Source organism: Trachypithecus francoisi, unplaced genomic scaffold (genome assembly GCF_009764315.1).
Source record: "Trachypithecus francoisi isolate TF-2019V2 unplaced genomic scaffold, Tfra_2.0 Lachesis_group3, whole genome shotgun sequence".
Lineage (NCBI taxonomy): Eukaryota > Metazoa > Chordata > Mammalia > Primates > Cercopithecidae > Trachypithecus > Trachypithecus francoisi.
In genome coordinates, this window is record NW_022681468.1 from 164549079 (window position 1) to 164568977 (window position 19899).

The 19899-nt window shown below is 46.6% G+C and overlaps 1 protein-coding gene across 3 annotated transcripts in view; it reads right to left on the bottom strand.

Annotated features, from left to right (window-relative positions):
• Positions 1-19899, bottom strand: part of OCA2 (OCA2 melanosomal transmembrane protein) — a 326593-nt gene that overhangs the window by 64268 nt on the left and 242426 nt on the right. For 2 of the 3 annotated variants that reach the window (XM_033190808.1, XM_033190809.1), the window contains exon 23: positions 17899-17992. The exons of the other annotated variant lie outside the window; for it this stretch is intronic. In XM_033190808.1, the coding sequence (XP_033046699.1) occupies positions 17899-17992 (94 nt within the window). The remainder of the gene's footprint in view (positions 1-17898; positions 17993-19899) is intronic. 3 annotated transcript variants of the gene reach the window in all.

Here is a 19899-nt window from a genome sequence, read left to right on the forward strand (position 1 = left end):
AACGCAGCTTCATTCTCCACGGATACGAACCATATAACAAGACAGGAAGCCGGCACATCTGACAATTACACAAACCAAGACACGGAAAGCATTGAGTCCTGCAGGAGTCACACAACGCGAGAGGGGCTGACAGCCAGGACGGGGAAATCAGCGTCTGATTTAAATGAGGGAAACAGGAGCCGAACGGAAGCACCGTAAAATTAACTCTCAAAGCTTAGGATTAAGCTGAGTTCTGGAAGGAAGAGCCTGGTGCTCAGCTAACTCCAGGTTTAATATAGGAAAACACCACCTTCCACAGAATGCTGACGGAGCTGAGGAGTGCAACTAGCATGTCAGCCAAACCCAGTGTGCAAGTCATCACACTATCGGGTGTTTTATTTATTCCTTGTAATTGTCATGAGTCGTTTAAGAAAAAAAAAAAAAACACACTAGGTTGAGAAAAATACAAAAGAAACCATAATGATGCTGCGGGTTTGCTTGAAATGCCCAGCTTACTAGAAGGCAGAAACAAAATAATTTAAATTCTGGAAAAGGCGGATATTTTATTTTAAGCTTAGTGGAAAACTCATGCAATATTAAAAGACTGTGAGAGCTGAATACAGACGTATTTAAAATAAGCATAATCATGCTGTTGTTGTTTTATTCAGGAAGAAAGTAAATTATCTTGAAAAATGTAAATTCAAATTTCTGAAAATCATTTCCCATCCATGTTTTTGCTTTTTACAAACTGACAAGTTTTTCATAATCTCTTTATACATAGAAACGAAGACATTTGAAATAAGGTCACTGGATAAGATGATCGATAGCACAAGGCACTACTTTTATGGTAAATTCTGTAATTATAAATAGATTTTTCCGGCTTCATCTTGTGACTTGATTTTTTCTTAGGCATTTCATATCGCTCTTGTGAGTGGCAGAGTAGAAAATTAACTTGAGTACAGGTAAAGTGAGGTTGGAGCACATAATTTTCAACCCTGCATTGGCACCAGGGCCGTGTCTGCCCTGGTTCCTACCACCTCCACCCCCCACCCCATGCCAACTCCCACTCCATTCCCGGCCTTCCTCCCAGGGCTGAAGTCACCCTCTTTGGAAGGGTTCGCTCTTCGCCAGCTGTCCCTGTCAGGGACTTACAGTACCATTGTTGCCAAGGGGATTTCCACTGTAATCCAAACTCTCCAAAGGATGCGGGTTAGGGACTGAGTGCTCAGTGCCAGCTCCCCAGCTCCCCAGCTACTGTGGGGCCCCCCTCTGAAGGCAGGGCCTCCACATGGGTCCTCACTCCAAGAGCAGGCTGCCCTGGGAACAGGGATGCACACCTATGCACTCCTCACTTTTATGTGCAGAGTTTTACAGAGCATTTTGGAAGGAGGCAGAGGAAAAATTTATAGGGAAATTCAATTTTTGCCCCATACTCTCAGCTGTTCTTTGTAAGTTCCTGAGGTCCTGTTGAGTGTAGCTAGAGATTCCCAAGGCCCAGACAAATGCAGTAAAAATCACAGAGCTTTCAAGCTGGTACACCTCCCAAAATTCATATTATGAAAAATATCCACCAACTATGATTGCAGAAAACAAAGTGATTACTTATCTGGGACAAACTCCTAGTCCAGGTCTGGGAAGATGTGGCTTGGAGTAAACTGGTGGCAAGTGACAGGGGCTGGGAGCTCCGGGAGGGTCAGTCTGGGGATGTTCACTTCAGGAAGAAGACCTGACTCTCCATGGCATGAAGTCAGAGCAAAGGCCAAATGCTGGGGCTCTGCCGCCCTCCCAAGGGTGCCACAAGAGCTGCTGAGACAGAGAAGTCAGAGGAGGGCCACCCTGGCTGCTTTCTGATCACTGTCCTGAAGACATCCTGCTGATGTGAATTTAACAGGACACGAAGCTGGGAGGAGCCCGAGAGAAACAGCAGCTCACACTTGGGGAGGCAGTAGCCAAGGAAAAACCAGGATTTGGTGTGAACAGGCAGCTTCCACTGACTTGAAGTGAAGAAAGAATAAAATAGACATACAACAAGGGCAGCGGTGGCTTTAGAGGAGATGACAGATGACAGCTGATAGATGCTATAGGAGTAGATACAGATAGGTGGCAGATAGCTAGATGAGAGATGATAGAGATAAGAGATAGAAGATAGAGATAGATTAGATAGATAGATACATAGATAGATAGATAGATAGATAGATAGATAGATAGATAGATAGATAGATACAGTGATCAGAACAAATGAAAGATACTTTCAGAAATGCAAGGACAGAGGACACACCTAAGGACCTGGTGAGAGTCAACCACACCTCACCTAGAATTTGAAGCATAGGACACTTACTTTCTAGATTCCCTTGCACCTGAAGCAGAGCACACGGTCTAGGCTTCGTCCACTCAACCCTTCACCTGCCTAGAACGTGTAGCACTAAATACACACTGACAAGGGCCACAGAGACACTATCCAGGGACTGGCTGCAGCATCCACAACAGCAACATGGGGTTTCCAGGAGGGGATGGGAGGTGTGAGCTGTGGCTGTGGCCAGCATGGCCTTTGTGCCTGTATTGGGATCCCTAGCAGCCCTACTGAAATCGGCATCTTCCATCGGCATCCCTGATCTACAGAGAGGAGGCACTGAAGAACGTGCCTGTCACCTGACGCTCCACTTTGGCTGGCGTAGAAGATAGACGGTGCCTGAAGAAAGTAGATTATGGAATCCAATTGTAGCTATTTTAATCTACAAGACTGTCTTACTGAAAACAGTTGATACCCTCTGGGACCATCACACAGTACCGCAGCTGGCAAACGCACTTTTCTCTCATAAGCAAAGAATACTATAAAGCAAAGGTATTATAAATATGCTAATTCTCTTGAAGTTATTTTAAGGTTTATTACAATCCCAATCAAAATAACTGGGTTTTTAATTAATTCAAATGATATGATTCTGTAATTCATATGAAAAAGATAAGAATAGCCAGGAAAACACTGATAAGGCAAAGTACTTGCCCTACCACACAGTAAGCTTACAAAGTCCAAATAACTTAAACATCATGGCATGTCACTGACCCCATAAAACACAACAGATGGCCCACCAACATCTTCAAGACCCCACGGGGATTTTTTCATCATAAACGTGGTTTTCAGACCTCTATGCTTGCACACTCACCTGCCAATCCCATGTCCCTCATGCAGCCTCACCACCGCGGACTGGAACATGTTCAAGATCAAACTCGGCGTTTCTCCTCTAAACTGCGCCTGCACCTGATGTGCCTTTGAGTTTTCATCCCCTCATGGGTCACATCCACGTTGTCCACCTCCAAACCCCACCCCAGCAGCCGCCTTTCCCCACCTGCCCTGCACACACTGGCCCCAAGCCTCAGCCTCTAACCTGGCCTCCCTGCAGCTACTCGGTCCTCCTCCAACCTGTCCATTCCACTGCAGGGAAGAATGGTCTTTGTAGAAGAAAAATCGCACTGCAGGCTTTCCTGCTTAAAGCCCTTCCCTGCGCTCCCACCACATGGAATGAAATTCAGCCTCTTTCCCCATCTACAATCTCCCTGTGCCGGGCGCCTTCCACCATCTTCAGCGCCATCCTTTTGCCCTGCCATGAGGGATGCTGGCTGTTTCTGCTCCCCGGAGAGGTGGCACGGCTCAGCTCACCTGCTCAGGGCTGTTTGCTATCTGGGAACCTCAGAGCCGCTAGCACAGTACCACTGACTCACACTGGGGGTGGCTTCGGGGTCTACGTTTAGCTGTGTTCACTGCTCCTCCCTGGTGAGTCTCCAAGTTCAGCACACAGTAGCTGCCTGCTTCACCACTGTGCCACTGAGGCCTAGTTCTTGCTAGTTACAAAGCTGTGTTGACTTCATGGATGACTATAAAAGAACAAACGTTTTAATACAATGAATATTCATGAAATATGGCCTGATTAAATATCTGATTTTTTTATTTTTTTTTTGGTCGCCTAGGCTGGAGTGCAGTGGCACAATCTCGTGTCACTGCACTCTCTGTTTCCCAAGTTCAAGCGATTCTTCTGCCTCAGCCTCCCCCAGTAGCTTGGATTACAGGCATGTGCCACCACATCCAACTTTTTTTTTTAGATGGAGTCTCGCTCTGTCTCCCAGGCTGGAGTGCAGTGGTGCGATCTTGGCTCACTGCAAGCTCCACCTCCCAGGTTCACGCCATTCTCCTGCCTCAGCCTCCCGAGTAGCTGGGACTACAGGCGCCCACCATCATGCCCGGCTTTTTTATTTTTAGTAGAGACAGGACTTCACCATGTTGGCCAGGCTGGTCTTGAACTCCAGACCTCAAATGGTCTGCCCGCCTCAGCCTCCCAAAGTTTTGGGATTACAGGCGTGAGCCATCATATACCCAGCCTAATAAATTCTTTAGTTACCCCTAAATATACAACCTTGTAAAGAAACGTGTATCTGTGTCAGCATGTCTAAATGCATTATAAAAAAGTTTTATCTTGTTTTTCAAAATAGCATATCCCACAGAGGAAAGTTTAGGCCAAGCTTCCTTTACTCCAAAAACTAGCCAATCAGTATGCTATTGTGACAGCACACGTGTGAAGCTGACCGCATTGGGGTCGTCCACAAATGCAGAGCTGCACTCCGTCGTTTATGTTGTCTGGAGGTTATGAGATACACACCTTGTCTGCTGAGATCGTTTTAGAAGAAGACTCAAGATGTCTTGGGACTCTCCTGATCCCACTGCAGTGTTCTGCGCTTTACCAGGACATGTACTCTTTAGTCATTCCAAGTCTTTGAAGTCACTTTAAGGCTTTTTAAGTCATTTTACATTATTTTAATGTACTCAGTTTTTTCTGGGTTCCCTAATGTTGAAATTAAGGATTCTCTGCCACTAAATTAATAATATACCAAAAACAAGTTACATAAAAACAATCATTTAGGCCACAAGTGGTCCCAATGGATTTTTTTCCAGTTGTAGGAAATCTGATCTGTGGAAAGGCAGAGAGAAATTTCCCCTTAGACAACTCTATAGCATCGTTTTTCAACTTTATAGTCTAGCATATAAAGAAACACTGACAGCGAATGGCTCCTCTGCAGATCTCACCTCAGTGTCCACGGGGACCTCTGCATGCAACGTACCGTCATCCACGAACACCCCGTTAACCCACCATCAAGCAACGCAGGCACCTCGAGGGCCCTTTGACTAGTGATGGCAGAAGAACAACAATATTTGGTCTTTGTCCCTATTCCCAGCACAGAGCTCCTAAAACCTTTGGCATTTCCTGAGTGATAAGAGTGACAGGAATTCCTTTTGTTCTAATGAGGCAGCTCTTGGGGGCCCTAGATGGCTTCAGGAGGGGACTGGTTGCCAGAAAGATCAAGGCATGATTAGAAAGTTAACACTGACAGCTCCACCATCCGTCCCCACATCAATCCTCAGGGAGAGAACCAGGGCTGGAGACTGAGCCAATCACAAATGGCCAATGATGGACTCAATCATGCCAATGTAGTGAAGCCTCACACCCCCTAAGCAGTGGAGTTCTGGGATCCTCCACATTAGTGCACAGATCTGTGTGTCAGGAGCGTGCTGCATGAGTGGAGTTCTGGGATCCTCCACATTCGTGCACGGATCTGTGTGTCAGGAGCATGGTGCATGAGTGGAGTTCTGGGATCCTCCACATTCGTGCACGGATCTGTGTGTCAGGAGCGTGGTGCATGAGTGGAGTTCTGGGATCCTCCACATTCGTGCACGGATCTGTGTGTCAGGAGCGTGCTGCATGAGTGGAGTTCTGGGATCCTCCACATTAGTGCACGGATCTGTGTGTCAGGAGCGTGGTGCATGAGTGGAGTTCTGGGATCCTCCACATTAGTGCACGGATCTGTGTGTCAGGAGCGTGGTGCATGAGTGGAGTTCTGGGATCCTCCACATTAGTGCACGGATCTGTGTGTCAGGAGCGTGGTGCATGAGTGGAGTTCTGGGATCCTCCACATTCGTGCACGGATCTGTGTGTCAGGAGCGTGGTGCATGAGTGGAGTTCTGGGATCCTCCACATTCGTGCACGGATCTGTGTGTCAGGAGCGTGGTGCATGAGTGGAGTTCTGGGATCCTCCACATTCGTGCACGGATCTGTGTGTCAGGAGCGTGCTGCAAGAGTGGAGTTCTGGGATCCTCCATATTAGTGCACGGATCTGTGTGTCAGGAGCGTGGTGCATGAGTGGAGTTCTGGGATCCTCCACATTAGTGCACGGATCTGTGTGTCAGGAGCGTGGTGCATGCATTTGCGCTCCATGAGGACAAAAGCTCCGGCATTGGGACCCTGCCGGAGACCTCACCTATGCACTTCGTCATCTGGCTTTTCATCTGTACCCTTTATAATATCCTTTAAAATAAATAGTAAAGGTAGGTAATGTGCTTTCGTGAGTTCTCCGGGTCATTCCAGCAAATTATGGAACCTGAGGAGAGGGGTTGCAGGAACCCTGATTTGTAGCCAAGTTGCACAGAAGTGTGAGCGCCTGATACCTGTGTCTGAACTGAGGGCCCCGATGAGGGAAGGAGCCCTTAGCCTGTGGTCTGACAACAGCCCCGGGTAATTGGTATTAGAACTGAATTGAATTGTGGGATATCTATTCGGTGTTGGAGAATTAAAGGATCGGCTGGAGTAAGGAGTAGAAAAAGCCACTTGCTAGTGCTGGCAGAATGTTGCTAAGTCCGCCCCTTTCACCCATCTTCCACAGTAACTAGTGGCTCCTGTCGAGGCGGGGGGCGCAGCCGCGGGAAAGACGAGGCGCTGCACAGGCACATACTCCCCATGCTGACAAGCGCCGTCTCCTAACTGCTGCTAAGTGAGCCACAAGCTCAGCCAGCAGGGCACTGCACCACGCTCATCCCAGACCTAGGACGTTCAGCAGCAAGGAGGCCTGGCTCTTGGTACAGCCTCCACAATAGGAACTTGGGCCTTCCAGACATAAGAGGACACAGAAAGCAAAGATCAGGCTGTGATCCAACACTGACTGCCGCAGCGACTGCAGTTAGCACCAGTCCTTGAGAAAGACCAAGAAGGGCGGCACATTTCTTTGGGCCTTTGTACCACTTAGGGCTCTTAGCTACAAGTGACAGAAAACCCAACCCAGAATGGCTAAAGCAAAATGGGATTATGAGATCAAATGAGCTACGAGTCTCGGGCAAATAAAATGATGTGGCAGGTAGCACTTCCCAAATTCGCCAGCACTAATATATTCCGTCCCACACGCTTTCTCCCACAGCCCCGCTTCCCCATCAAGAAGCTCCTTCCCCCGTATCTGGGGGCCTGTGATGCAGAGAGATGTCTGAGGCCCCCACTGCCATTCCAGCCGTGCTCTTTGGGCCCCCACAGCCTGGGCAGGAGACGCAAGTGAGCAGCCTCCAGATGTTTCTGGCCTCGGCCTCTGCCAGCTCTGGTGATTCCGGGTGGAACAGAACCAGCTGCCCTTTCAAATTCCACGAAGATGGTTGAGTTAGGAGTGAAATCATTGCTGTTGCTTTGAGCCCCTGCATTTGGGGATGACTTGTTAGGCAGCCACAGTGCATGGGACAGAGGATTTTACCAAGGCCCTCCCTTGGCCCTGATGCCTCAGGCGCAGGCCCTGTTCTCAGGCTCCTAGCAATGGTATGCTGTGGCGTTGGCCTCTCATCATCACCCCCGTCAGTGTGAGGCCCTCGCTCTCCAGCACCTCAGCAGCAGTGTGCTGGGCTGATGGTTCCATCTTGGGCTCCGGGTCATCTCCCGTTCTCCCCTCGTGGTCTGTGTGCCTCTCCCAGTACTGAGGTCACGGGCCATTGCTTCCTGCAAAGTATACAGTGTGGGGGGGTGGTCACCCCAAATCAAAGTGGAGCCATTGTTTCCATCAACACGAACCGCAAAATCACTACACGGTGACTAGAACCTCTTCTGCACCAGCTCTCCTGGCACCCTCCTGACAAGTATTTATGGCTCTTGTGGTTCTCTCAGACTGTCTGGACTCTCTAGCCTTCACGAGCCCCAGATGGCCCCGCGATGCTCCTAGCTCTCCGCTCCTGCCCGATTCACTGTAACCATTCTCAGGGCCATTGATTAGAAGGGTTCAATATACGAATCCACCCACATGGCATCATCCTAAGGCTGAAGATTTTCCGTTGAGGTGCAAACCAACAGGAGAGGTTCTCTGAGTTTGCATGAAGGGAGGGAAAAGGGCAGGGCACGGTGAGTGGCTTTAAGTTTTCCTTCAGACATGGAGGATCTGCCTGCTCTGAGAAGCCTAAGGCCCATTTCTGCTCTAAGCAGGTGAGAGCTGCCAGAAAAACAGCCTGGTTTTCTCTTTCCTTTCTTTTCTTACCTTTTCTTTCCTTCCTTCCTTTCTTTCTTCTTTAGCAAATGTAACGTGGGTGAGACTAACTTTGAAATTTACATTCAGAAAATATTGATCTCACATTCATGATTTTAACCCTCAGGGGAAAAGAAAGTATTTGACTCTGGTTCAGCGAGTTTACAGCACTGCGATCAATACAGAGATTAAACTTTGAAAAGGCACCCAATATTACATTAGCATCTGTTTTGACCTTTGAGAAAATATGAATGTCTGCCTGGCTACCCTTGAAGCAGCAGACAGAATGAGGGCTTTATAAATCTACCAAGAATTTTATTATGTTTACTGTTAGTCAATGGTAATGATCCCTTTGAATCATACTGAACAAAGACAGGTCATTTTCAAATATTGTTTCTAAGACGGTATTTTCTGGATGGTTTATTCTCTAGATATTTTTTCACTCTTTCATTTAATTTATCAGCTTGATGTTTTTTTTTTTTGTTTGTTTGTTTTGAGACGGAGTCTTGCTCTGTCACCCAGGCTGGAGTGCAGTGGCCAGATCTCGGCTCACTGCAAGCTCCGCCTCCCGGGTTTACGCCATTCTCCTGCCTCAGCCTCCCGAATAGCTGGGACTACAGGTGCCTGCCACCTCGCCCGGCTAGTTTTTTGTATTTTTTAGTAGAGACGGGGTTTCACCATGTTAGCCAGGATGGTCTCAATCTCCTGACCTCGTGATCCACCCGTCTCGGCCTCCCAAAGTGCTGGGATTACAGGCTTGAGCCACCGCGCCCGGCCAGCTTCATGTTTTTAAAGCCTCACAATAATTAGCTATGTTCTAAGAAACCACAAAAGAAAACAAAATGAGGTGACAAAAGCTTCATTGGAAGCTAAATTCCACAACAAAATTCAACTTAATGTGTCTCTATGTTTAAAGAAATAGTAAAAACTGGCATTATCAATTAACGAAACACTAATTGACTGGTGTATGTTACGTGGGCAGCACCGAAATGGTATGGCCTGGTCCCCACGGAGGAATGTCCTAGAGAACAGGTTTCCACCCAATGAGGGAATCCAGCATTAGCATAATTTCTAGTCAGAAAATCATTTTCTCCAGTGGAGCAAAATAAAATCATATGCTCCCCAGGAAGTGCAGCAAAGATTTCTCAGGCATGGCAGAAAGAACGAGTTGTGGGCCGTGGATGGGCAATATGGACCGTGGATGCGCGATGCGGACCGTGAATGCGCGATGGGGACCGTGGATGCGCGATGCGGGCCGTGAATGCGCGATGGGGACCGTGGATGCGCGATGGGGACCGTGGATGCGCGATGCGGACCGTGAATGTGCAATGGGGACCGTGGATGGGCGATGCCACTGTCTTGCTTCTGACAGGCAAGGTAATGAGAGCCACCCAATGCCACATCGCTGCATCTGCTCACAATGAACTCCACAGATCAACAAGAAATGCAGATGATGCCACATGGATAGCCTGCCTTTCGACATAACTAGAAGGTGGAGAGCACCATAAACTCCACATTATTACTTGTCAGTAAAGAGGAAAACACCAATTCCCAGCCAAGCTGTCGCTCAGGCCCCTGCCCCTCACCCTTGCAGGGAGCCAGAGAAATCCAGACAATTTTCATAAAAAAGAGAAGAAAGAAATAAAAATTCTAAAATTGAGGAAAGTAACAGCCAGAAGCAGGAAGGCCAACCTAAGCGTAAAACCACTGGAAAACGATCCTGGTGGATTTGTGTATAGATGATGGAGAAAAGACATCAACGTGCACTGGGCTCCAGGAGACAGGCAGGCACGCATCGTCTGCAAGAGAACACAGCAAACAGGCAGGCAGGCGTGCCCATCAGAGCATGGCAGGGAAGGGGAAAAACAGAGAGGGCCGGGCGGAAATGCAGAATCCTGTAAGACAAAAGGAACCAAAAATGGATGGACATGCCCCACAATTAAAAAAAAAAAAGCTGTTACAGAGACTGCTCTCCACCACACTGACCAAAGAACAGGAATCTTCTCAAACTAGGAATCCTGGAACTGACACCGGCTGGCAACCCTGTCCACAAAGCACATAGCCAAAAGCTGACTGACCCTGTGCAATGCTTTCCTAATAATAAAACTGGGCATGAGAATCTAAATACTGAAGCTGGTAAAGATTTCCCCAACAAGCCATGTGAAACTAGGAAACATAAAATCGCATACAAGCCTCTACACTGAATTCCATACCTTCAGATAAGCACTGGGGATGTGCAAAAACAACCTGAATCCAAAACCCAAATGCTGAGAGCAGAAAACGACAAAAACGTGAAGAAGAAAATGAGAAGCCAAAGAAAAAATCCAAATCATGTCAGAAATGAAGATTACATTATAAGGTGTTCCAGGAAGACTATAATCAAATGAAAATGTAATAAGGGGCATTAAAGAAAGAAAGCAAACAAGAGGCCAAAAACAAACTGAGTAGTAAAACAAGCCAGAAAGAAAGTGGTTGAAATGGAAGCCAGGTCAGTGAGACTCAACATAAAGAGATCCGTGAAATAGTAAAATATAACAAACACTTAAAACTCTGATCCAAGAAACCTTTCTGGACTCAAAAGAAGACATAATGCTACATGTTAGGCCCATGACACCCATGGGATACCTGGGAATATCTTAGTAAAACTATTAGACTCTGAAGATAAATTTGCAGAATCCTCCAAGCCCATAGCAAAATTACCAAATAACTTCAAATGTAAGAGAACTGGGCTGCCATCAGACGTCCCACACCCACATACAGCTGAGGCCACAACGGAGTAACACCTTCAGAAAACCCAGAGAAGGTATGTGTGAATCAAGGGTGTATTAGGAAGCAAAGTGTCTTGTCAAATGTTAAGGACGTAGAACGCAGCCTTAAACCTACGAAAGCTCAGGGGTGCTGTACCCAGGAGCTGATCTTGGGCTCTTAAAGATTAGCTTCACCTGTCAAAAGGCAGGAACACTTCAGCCAAAGAGCCAATGGTGAGGATCTAATAGACTTAATCGTGGATCTAAGAGAAACAAGCACAGAACAATGGTGGGTGGAGGAACAGTGATGATGTTATGTGTTTTGAAAGCAGAAATACTTCAATTAGTAAGTGGGTAGAGAAAGAAGGGAAGAGAAAAGTAGAATCAACTTATCAGTGATCATTTAGGCAAGAGGTAGAAGTCAAAGGTTATCATTAAAGATAGACAAACGAGGTATAAAAGACTACGTAAGAAAACAGAAGACTAAAGACAAGTGAAAAAGCGTAAGAACAAAGGTAATCACTAGAACAAAATACAAACCTTTCAAATTGCAAGGAGAAATTTTAGAAAATAAAAGAGCAAAAAAAGATACGCATATAGAGAAACACACCAACTAAAATACACATAAAACCTATAATATGGAAAATGTGTAGTCATATCGATAAATGTGAGTGGACTAAATTTATTTATTAAAAGAAAACAATACTTTCATTTTGGTTCATAAAGCAAGTCCCAACAATATACAGTCTATACGAGACACACCTAAAACAAAGTGCTTTAGAAAGGCTGAAAGCTAAGAAAATGATTTGTGATTCCAACACTGAATAAACTACAATCAAGCCAAAGAGCACTAAGCATGACAGAAGGGATGTTTAATCGTGCCTCCCACTCACAGTGGAGACTGTGGCAAATATGTATCCACCAAATAACACACTAACCACCTTTTAAAGATAAACAGTAAGAGATTCAAGGAGAAATAAAGAGACATACTTGTAACGGGAAATATTTAACATGCCACTTTAGGTACACGACAGATTTAGTGCACAAAAACTAAGTAAGGATGTAAACGACCTAGTATAATCATTGGGTAGATTTGAGAAAGATGTAAGTTTATACAATAACAATAGAGAATGCACACATAAAGTATGATCAAATTTGATCACAAAGAAACCAGATGTAAGTTCCATCAAAATAGAAATAAAATAAATAACAAGATTATTCAAACTGGAAATTGAAAAGAACCATTATTAAACATCCAACTCAGATGAAAGGCAAACTACACTGAAAATACAGAAATCCTAGAAATAATGATAATGGAAGCATTATATATTAAACTCCATGGAATACATTTAAAGCAGTGTTCAGAAGAAAAAGCATAGCCTTAAACACTTATGGCAAATAAAACAAACAAATAAAAATAAATGAAATAAATTTGAAATTTGAAAAAACTAAAGAACAGCAAAGTAAATCAAGAGAAAGCACTAGGAAGGGAATGATAAAGATAAATGCAGCAATTAACAAGGCAGAAAATAGAAAACTAGACTAAGAAATACATCAAAGTCTTATTTTTTGAAAAATAAAACAGATCTAGATGAATCGTGAACCACTAGTCAAAAATAAATCCACAGATAAAAAATGACAAGGGGAAAATAACCACCAAAACAGACAAAATTTAAAAATAATTCTAAGACAATATTTGCAGACCTCTCGATACCAATATTTTTAGGGTCATTTTAAATTATGTGTCTATTCCAATATTTCTGATCCTAATAAAAGTGTAATGCGGTGTGTTGTCTCTCGTAGCTGCAGTAATCAAGACAGTGCGGTACTGGGAAGGGACAGCCATCCAGATAAATATACCAGAACAGAGAACGCGAGAACAGATCCACAAAGATGCACTCAGCCGATGAGTGACAGCTGCAACAGCAACTCAGCGGAGGAACCATAGCCTTTGTACCAAATGGTGCTGGAGTGTGGCGAGATCCATAGGCAAACACAAAAAGAACCTTGATCTAAACCTCACACCTTATATGAAACTTAACTCAGAATGGAACATGAACTTAAATGTAACATGTAAATCAATAAAATTTGGGGGGGAAAAGAGCACACGAGATAATCTTTGAAAAATATCTAGGGCTAGGCAAAAAGTTCTCCTGCTGTCACGCTTTTGACACCAAAAACACGACACATTAAAAAATTTTTTGACACACTGGGCCTCATCAAGATTCAAAACTTTTGCTTTGTATAAGAACCTGTTAAGTGGATGAACAGACAGTCTACAGACTGGGAGAAAATGTCCTATCTGCTTTCTTCGTAAGAGTCCCAAACTGGAAACAAGTCAGGTGATCTTCAATGAGGAGGCGACTAAACAACCTGTGGTCCATCCATGCCACAGAGTGCAATGCAAAGAAATCAAATACTGGCATGTGAGACAACTTGGATGAATTGCTAGACCATGATGCTGAGTGAAAGCAGCCAATGCAAAAAGGTCACGTGTTGTATGATTCCATTTATTTAGCCTTCTTGTAATGACAAAATGCTAGAGATGGAGAACAGATTGGGGCAGGGCTAGAGGTGGGAAGGATGCAGGGCTGGCTGGAAAAGGCCAGCATAAGGGCGCCTCATAGCGATGGAACGCTTCTGTGTGCCTGACTGCATCAATGGCAGCATCCTGGCTGTGATCTTCTACTATCGTTTGTCACAATTTTACTGTCAGGGGTTTCCGCACAAAGGCCTCACAGAATCTCTCTGAATTATTTCTTACAACTGCACATGAATCTACAATTATCTTGAAAGAAAAAGGTTTAAAAAATTAATGAAAGCAAAAAGTATAGATAAAAATGGAGCTTTGGGAGGCCGAGACGGGCGAATCACCAGGTCAGGAGATCGAGACCATCCTGGCTAACACGGTGAAACCCCGTCTCTACTAAAAAATATACAAAAAAAAAACTAGCCGGGCGAGGTGGCGGGCGCCTATAGTCCCAGCTACTCGGGAGGCTGAGGCAGGAGAATGGCGGGAACCCGGGAGGCGGAGCTTGCAGTGAGCTGAGATCCGGCCACTGCACTCCAGCCTGGGTGACAGAGCAAGACTCCGTCTCAAAATAAATAAATAAATAAATAAATAAATAAAATAAAAATGGAGCTAAAGTTTATCCATTTCGACTACAGAATATCTAAAGTTCCTCTGCAAAATTTAAAATACAAAAATAAGCTTAAAAATAGTCACAACGGCCGGGCGCAGTGGCTCAAGCCTGTAATCCCAGCACTTTGGGAGGCCGAGACGGGCGGATCACGAGGTCAGGAGATCGAGACCATCCTGGCTAACACGGTGAAACCCCGTCTCTACTAAAAATACAAAAACCAGCCGGGCGAGGTGGCAGGCGCCTGTAGTCCCAGCTACTCGGGAGGCTGAGGCAGGAGAATGGCGTAAACCCGGGAGGCGAAGCTTGCAGTGAGCTGAGATCCGGCCACTGCACTCCAGTCCGGGCGACAGAGCGAGACTCTGCCTCAAAAAAAAAAAAAAAAAAAAAAAAAAAATAGTCACAACATGTATATCAGAACTGATTTCTGTAGGTGCAAGAGAGCTTCTGAAAAATAGGAAAATTCATCTCTCAAGAGACAGAGGCAAAGGATATGAATAGAAAGTTTACAAAATAAGAAATGCAAATATTCAATGCTTATGCAGAAAGAGTATAATCTCAGTAGAATTAATTAAAACAAAACATGAGTCTATTGTTAGCCAGCCAGATGAACCTAGAGCGTTTCAAATGGCAGTGACGAGTTTCAACAGTGAAGTTCGATAAAGTGTGCGGAGAGCGACATTTCTGGACGCCAGCTTGTCAATATTTATCTGGATTCCTAAAACATCATTCATTTAGCCAGCAGTTCTATGTCAGAAAATTTATTTCAATTATCAGAAATGAAACAAGGTTTTATCTATAAAGATATTTATCACACCATAATAAGAAACAGCAAGCAACCTCAATACCTCAGTGTAAAATGAACCAGGATATAGCTGCCTGTTGTAGGCACAGCTATTCTATTTTGGAAGGACAATTGGTCCTAGGTAAGATAGTCACAATAGAGTATAAAGAATAAAAAGTAGGACACAGTGTGATTTGAAGGCTTTGTAAAATATATGTAATCTATGGTAGGCAGGGAAAATGTAAGAAAACACACCAAATTACTATCAGTGGCTATTTCTAGGTAGCAAAATTATAGGTTACTTTTATATTTTATTGATTGACACATTTTCTGTTAAATACTTATCTACATCATGAGAGAAATGATCATTTTTTAAAATATTCTGCTCTGTGTATCACAGGAAGCCCCCTTTTGTGAAAATAAATCTTTGAGTTATAGATAAAAGTCGAATTAGTGCATGTGCAATTGCAAATTAAGCAATTTATGCAAATAAAGTCCCTAGCGCAATTAAATAACCATCCCCTGGGCAAAAACTGCTCTGATTTCTGCACAGCAAGGACCTGGCAAGAAGGATGGTCAGAGTTGGAAGAACTGGAGCCAGGCAAAAACAAGGAAGGATCTCTGTTGACCACTCACTGCAGAGACACTCTCCATCCAAGAAGATGCCTGTGACTCATAAGGCTGGGGCTAATGAGCTTTCGGGGAGACAACTGGCAGTCTTGCCCAAGCTTTCTGAGGCCACCAACTTCCTGTCATACTAGCCGTTCACCACAGTAACTGCACATACACACACACACGTGTGTCACACACTGCACACCAAATGCAAGACCTGTGTGAAAAGTTCAGTGCCCACATGCATCACCCACTGGAGCTGAACCTCAGGCACTTTACGTGTCCCAGGTGGAGTGGACGCAAACCCTTTCAGTTGGGCAGATGTCTGGTTATTATTCCGAAGTGCTACTTGGGAAAAGATCAGACTGCGGTTGCCCTAAAAATCTTCTTTTTAAAAAAATACTAATACCAGGCCTCCCGTGCCTCCCTGTGAGACCAACTGGTGTTGCAAAAAGCCATGAGGTTTTTCCGCTCTCTGAGATTAAGCCTATGGGCCTGCCAGGAAGTAGAGGGACCAGTACGTGGTACGCTTGCCCAACCAAACAAGAGGAGATGGGGGACGTGAGCACGACGGCCTTCCAGGGCTGCAGAAGTTAGGAGCCCGGCCCAAATGAAGGGGGCAGAGCTGGCAGAGAGGGTGAACTGAACCTCCCCCTGCTGCCCACTCAGCACGCTTGTCTCTGATCCCCTCTCTCGGCTGTGACCCTCACTGACCACAGGGCAAAGATGAGAAGATGGCAGTGTGCAGTAGGCCACCCTGCAAAGGCCACTGCCATATTTGCTGTAATAAATGCTGCTCTCACTAAGATAATTCTTGTTTAACTGACAGGATGATTTCTTTTATGCTCAGCAGAGGCAGATGAGAGTCCGGACAGAAAGAAGTGGGCCAGATATTAAGTTTTGAACCCTGTCCCTTAGCGGCAGGGTCAGCGATATGCCCAGAGTTCCACCAGGAGATGCACACTCAGCGTCCCCTGCAGCTCACTCCCAAGTCACCCAGGTGTGTCATTCAGATTGATGCCTCAGCAAAATTACCACATAGTACTAGTTTCTTACGAACCACGGAAATGGCCAATATCATAAGTCTGGCAAAAGCCAGTGTGCTGCTGTTCAAAGAGCCTGCTGTGTGTGGGTCCTCAACTGGGCACGATGGCCAGGGTTCTGTTCCCAAGCCAGCCTCAGGCAGCAGTGCCTGGTGCAGGGATCGCTGCCTCCACCGGCTACAGGGTTCTCTGCCACTCAGCCAACACTGAGGTTCCAAATCTTTCCCCGAGGCTGGTTCTGAGAACCATCACTGTGCACACACCCAGCGCGAATGTACAAAGAACTCCACAGAAAGCTTGCTTGACACCCAATGAAGGAAGTTCATTTTAACAGCACCATTTGACAGGGGCTTCCAGCTTCCATTCTGCCCCCTCACCTGTTTGCAACGTGCAGTGTGCCACTCGCACACAGACGTGCCGGCAGTCAGGGCCCCAGCGTGGACCCAGCTCCTCCTGGAGCAGGCTCTACTCTGCAGGCACCCGCTGTACGCCCCCACCCCTGAGGGCCTCATCTCTCCGCAGTCCTCCTGAGAGGTGCCCACACAAGAGAGGGAAGCCACTGCCAGGATGCCCCCGTTCCGCCACCCTGGCTTCAGTCTGCAACAGCACGGGGTCTTTGCTAGCAGGGACGGTGCAATCCAGCAGGGGAATGTCAGACTCGACACACACCATCTTCCTGGACAGTCAGGGCACAAGCTCCCACTGGAATTTTCAAGAGGACAGCCACATGAAATACCTGGCAAGCCCACAGTCATTTCCTGGCCCCTGACTCAACCCGAGTCATCCAGAATGTCTGAACCATCCTTCGTGTTATGGAGCTAATCCCAGCAAGTTTTTTTTTCTTGAGATAGAGTCTCACTCTGTCACCTGGGCTGGAGTGCAGTTGCACGACCTCAGCTCACTGAACCCCCGCCTCCCGAGTTCAAGCAATTCTTCTGCCTCAGCCTCCCAAGTAGCTGGGATTACAGGTGCACGCTGCCACACCCAGCTAACTTTTTTTGTATTTTCACCGTGTTGGGGTTTCACTGTGTTGCCCAGGCTGGTCTCGAACTCCTGAGCTCAGGCAATCTGCCCGCCTCGCCCTCCCAAAGTGCTAGGATTACAGGCGTGAGCCACCAGCAATAAATTTTTAATGTGTTCTTTTCTGAGTTAATCTCCCCTACACCACAGTCTCTCTAATTGCTAAAAATATGCTTATCTTAGCGTTTAATGTGCTATTTTTTAATTAAGTAAGCTTAGGAATTAGACAGTTTAACAGAAATTTAAAGTGAATGTAAAAGTACCTGAAAAATTCCATGAAGGAGAACCCATATCCATGCTGCTCTGCAATTCCTGCACACACCACGTTTGCCGACGCGCCAATCAGTGTCCCATTACCTAAAGTTAAAATTTAAAAACAAAATCCCAGTTCATCCTGGTGGTCAGCTTCTTTTCTCTTTGGTTTGTAATATTTAGATCATCTCACAGGCTTTGATTTGATGATTATTTTACAGTCAAAGTGACTGCTCTGTAAATATCTGGAAACACACAAGCAGAAAATAAGCTCACTGATTGCAAATACCACGATTCATTTATGGATAAAACCACGGCTGTTGTATGTAACAAAGAGGAAGAAAGCTAAGGAGAATGGGCAAGTCACTGTGGGGCTGTGAGTCTCTTACAGAAAAATGCAAACCGGGCCAACAACCAAAGTCGAGAACGTGTGTCCCTCAGGAATGCAGTCTCAGACAGGAGCCACCTTCCTCCAGACTGCAGGCCCAGACACTAGGAAACTCTTTTGGTGGATGAAAGGATAGGTAAAAACAAGCAGGTGGAACCCCTTTCCTTCGGATCTTCACCAATGGCATCTCCTTGACATAAAACACCTCTCTGGGTAAGCTTTTACGACTGTGCACACACACCTGTGCCGTCCTCGTGGCCTGGTGAGCAATAGAGCCAAGGCGGCCACTCGGGTCATCAGATCCAACTCCCACACACGCTCACAGCCAGGGGAGGCCCAGGAGCCTCCTCCATCCCTCCCAGCCATCGTGGTCAGCGTTCGTGAACAGGCCCGTGATTCAGGCTCAGCCAGTTTAGCTGAGTCCTGACGTCCGTGCACACACGGTTGAGGAAGAGTCGCCCTCTGTCTCCATCTCTCTCCCCCTCTATGGAGGATGGATGAACTGTGCGACACTGCCCTGGAGCTGCCTACAGCATGTCAGTGTTGGGGAGTGACCTTTCAGAGGCTGGACAACATGGATGACAGAGCAGGTGGAGGCCCCACGTCCCCATGAAGACACAGCACAGACAGGGTGAGCAGTGCGCCCAGGTGTCGGGCCAGGAAGTGGAGTCCTGACCGTGAACCATTCTGGCTCCAGAGGAAGACCAGTGAGGGGCGGCGCTCAGGCTGCCGCAGGCCATTCCCTAGATAGCCAGACGGAGTGTCTGAAGGGCCCAGTGCAAGTCTTTAGGGCAATGCTGGCCCAAACAGCCCCCTCTGGGCACGGCTGCACCAACGCATCCATCCCATCATCCTGCCTGCCAACCCCGCTCCTTCCCTGGCCAGGAGACCTGCTCAGTGAGACTCCACACCCTTGCCAAGCCATCTTACGTGGCCATCATTTCTCACTGTCTGATGAGTCTCTTCCCACAGAGAAGCCGATGTTCTTTGGCCGGCCCTGCCCTGCTAGGCCCCGCCCTGCTCGGACCTGCCCTGCTCGGCCCCGTGAATGCACCTGGCTCCCAGCACAGCATCAGCCTGCACCCTAAACCCTGCTAACTCCAGGACATCACGAGCAGAGCCCAACCCACGGTCCAAGTTCACATTCAGCAACTTGCAAGAGTGCTGAAAATAAGACTCCACTTATCTTCTCTCCCGTTAAGGAATAGTATTGAAAAAATGCCCGTTTTCCAATTAAAATGATAGCATTGCAGGTAGGTCCTGCCCAGATGGAGAGCATCTCATCCTGTCTGCTGTGCGTGTGGATTTCTGATCTGCGAGGGACCCACTTCCCAGGAAACAGAAGGATCTTTCCTTTTCCTTTTGCAGGTTGCCAAGGTGAGCTGCTCAAGAGGCTGTTTTGGTCCTGAGCACTCTGGACTCAGGGAAAGGAATGGGGGCAGGAAACGATGTTTAAGGATCTGCAGGAGGGGCTGCATACCGCCTGGGGCCCGCATGAGGAAGGCTGGGTGAGGATGGGGGGGCAAGTGGGTGAGCCCTGTGGACCCAGCTCTTTCCTTGGAAGGGGAGATGCGGCTGAGGACAGGCAAGGGCAGGGCTGGCTTATGTCATGGGGGTGACGGCT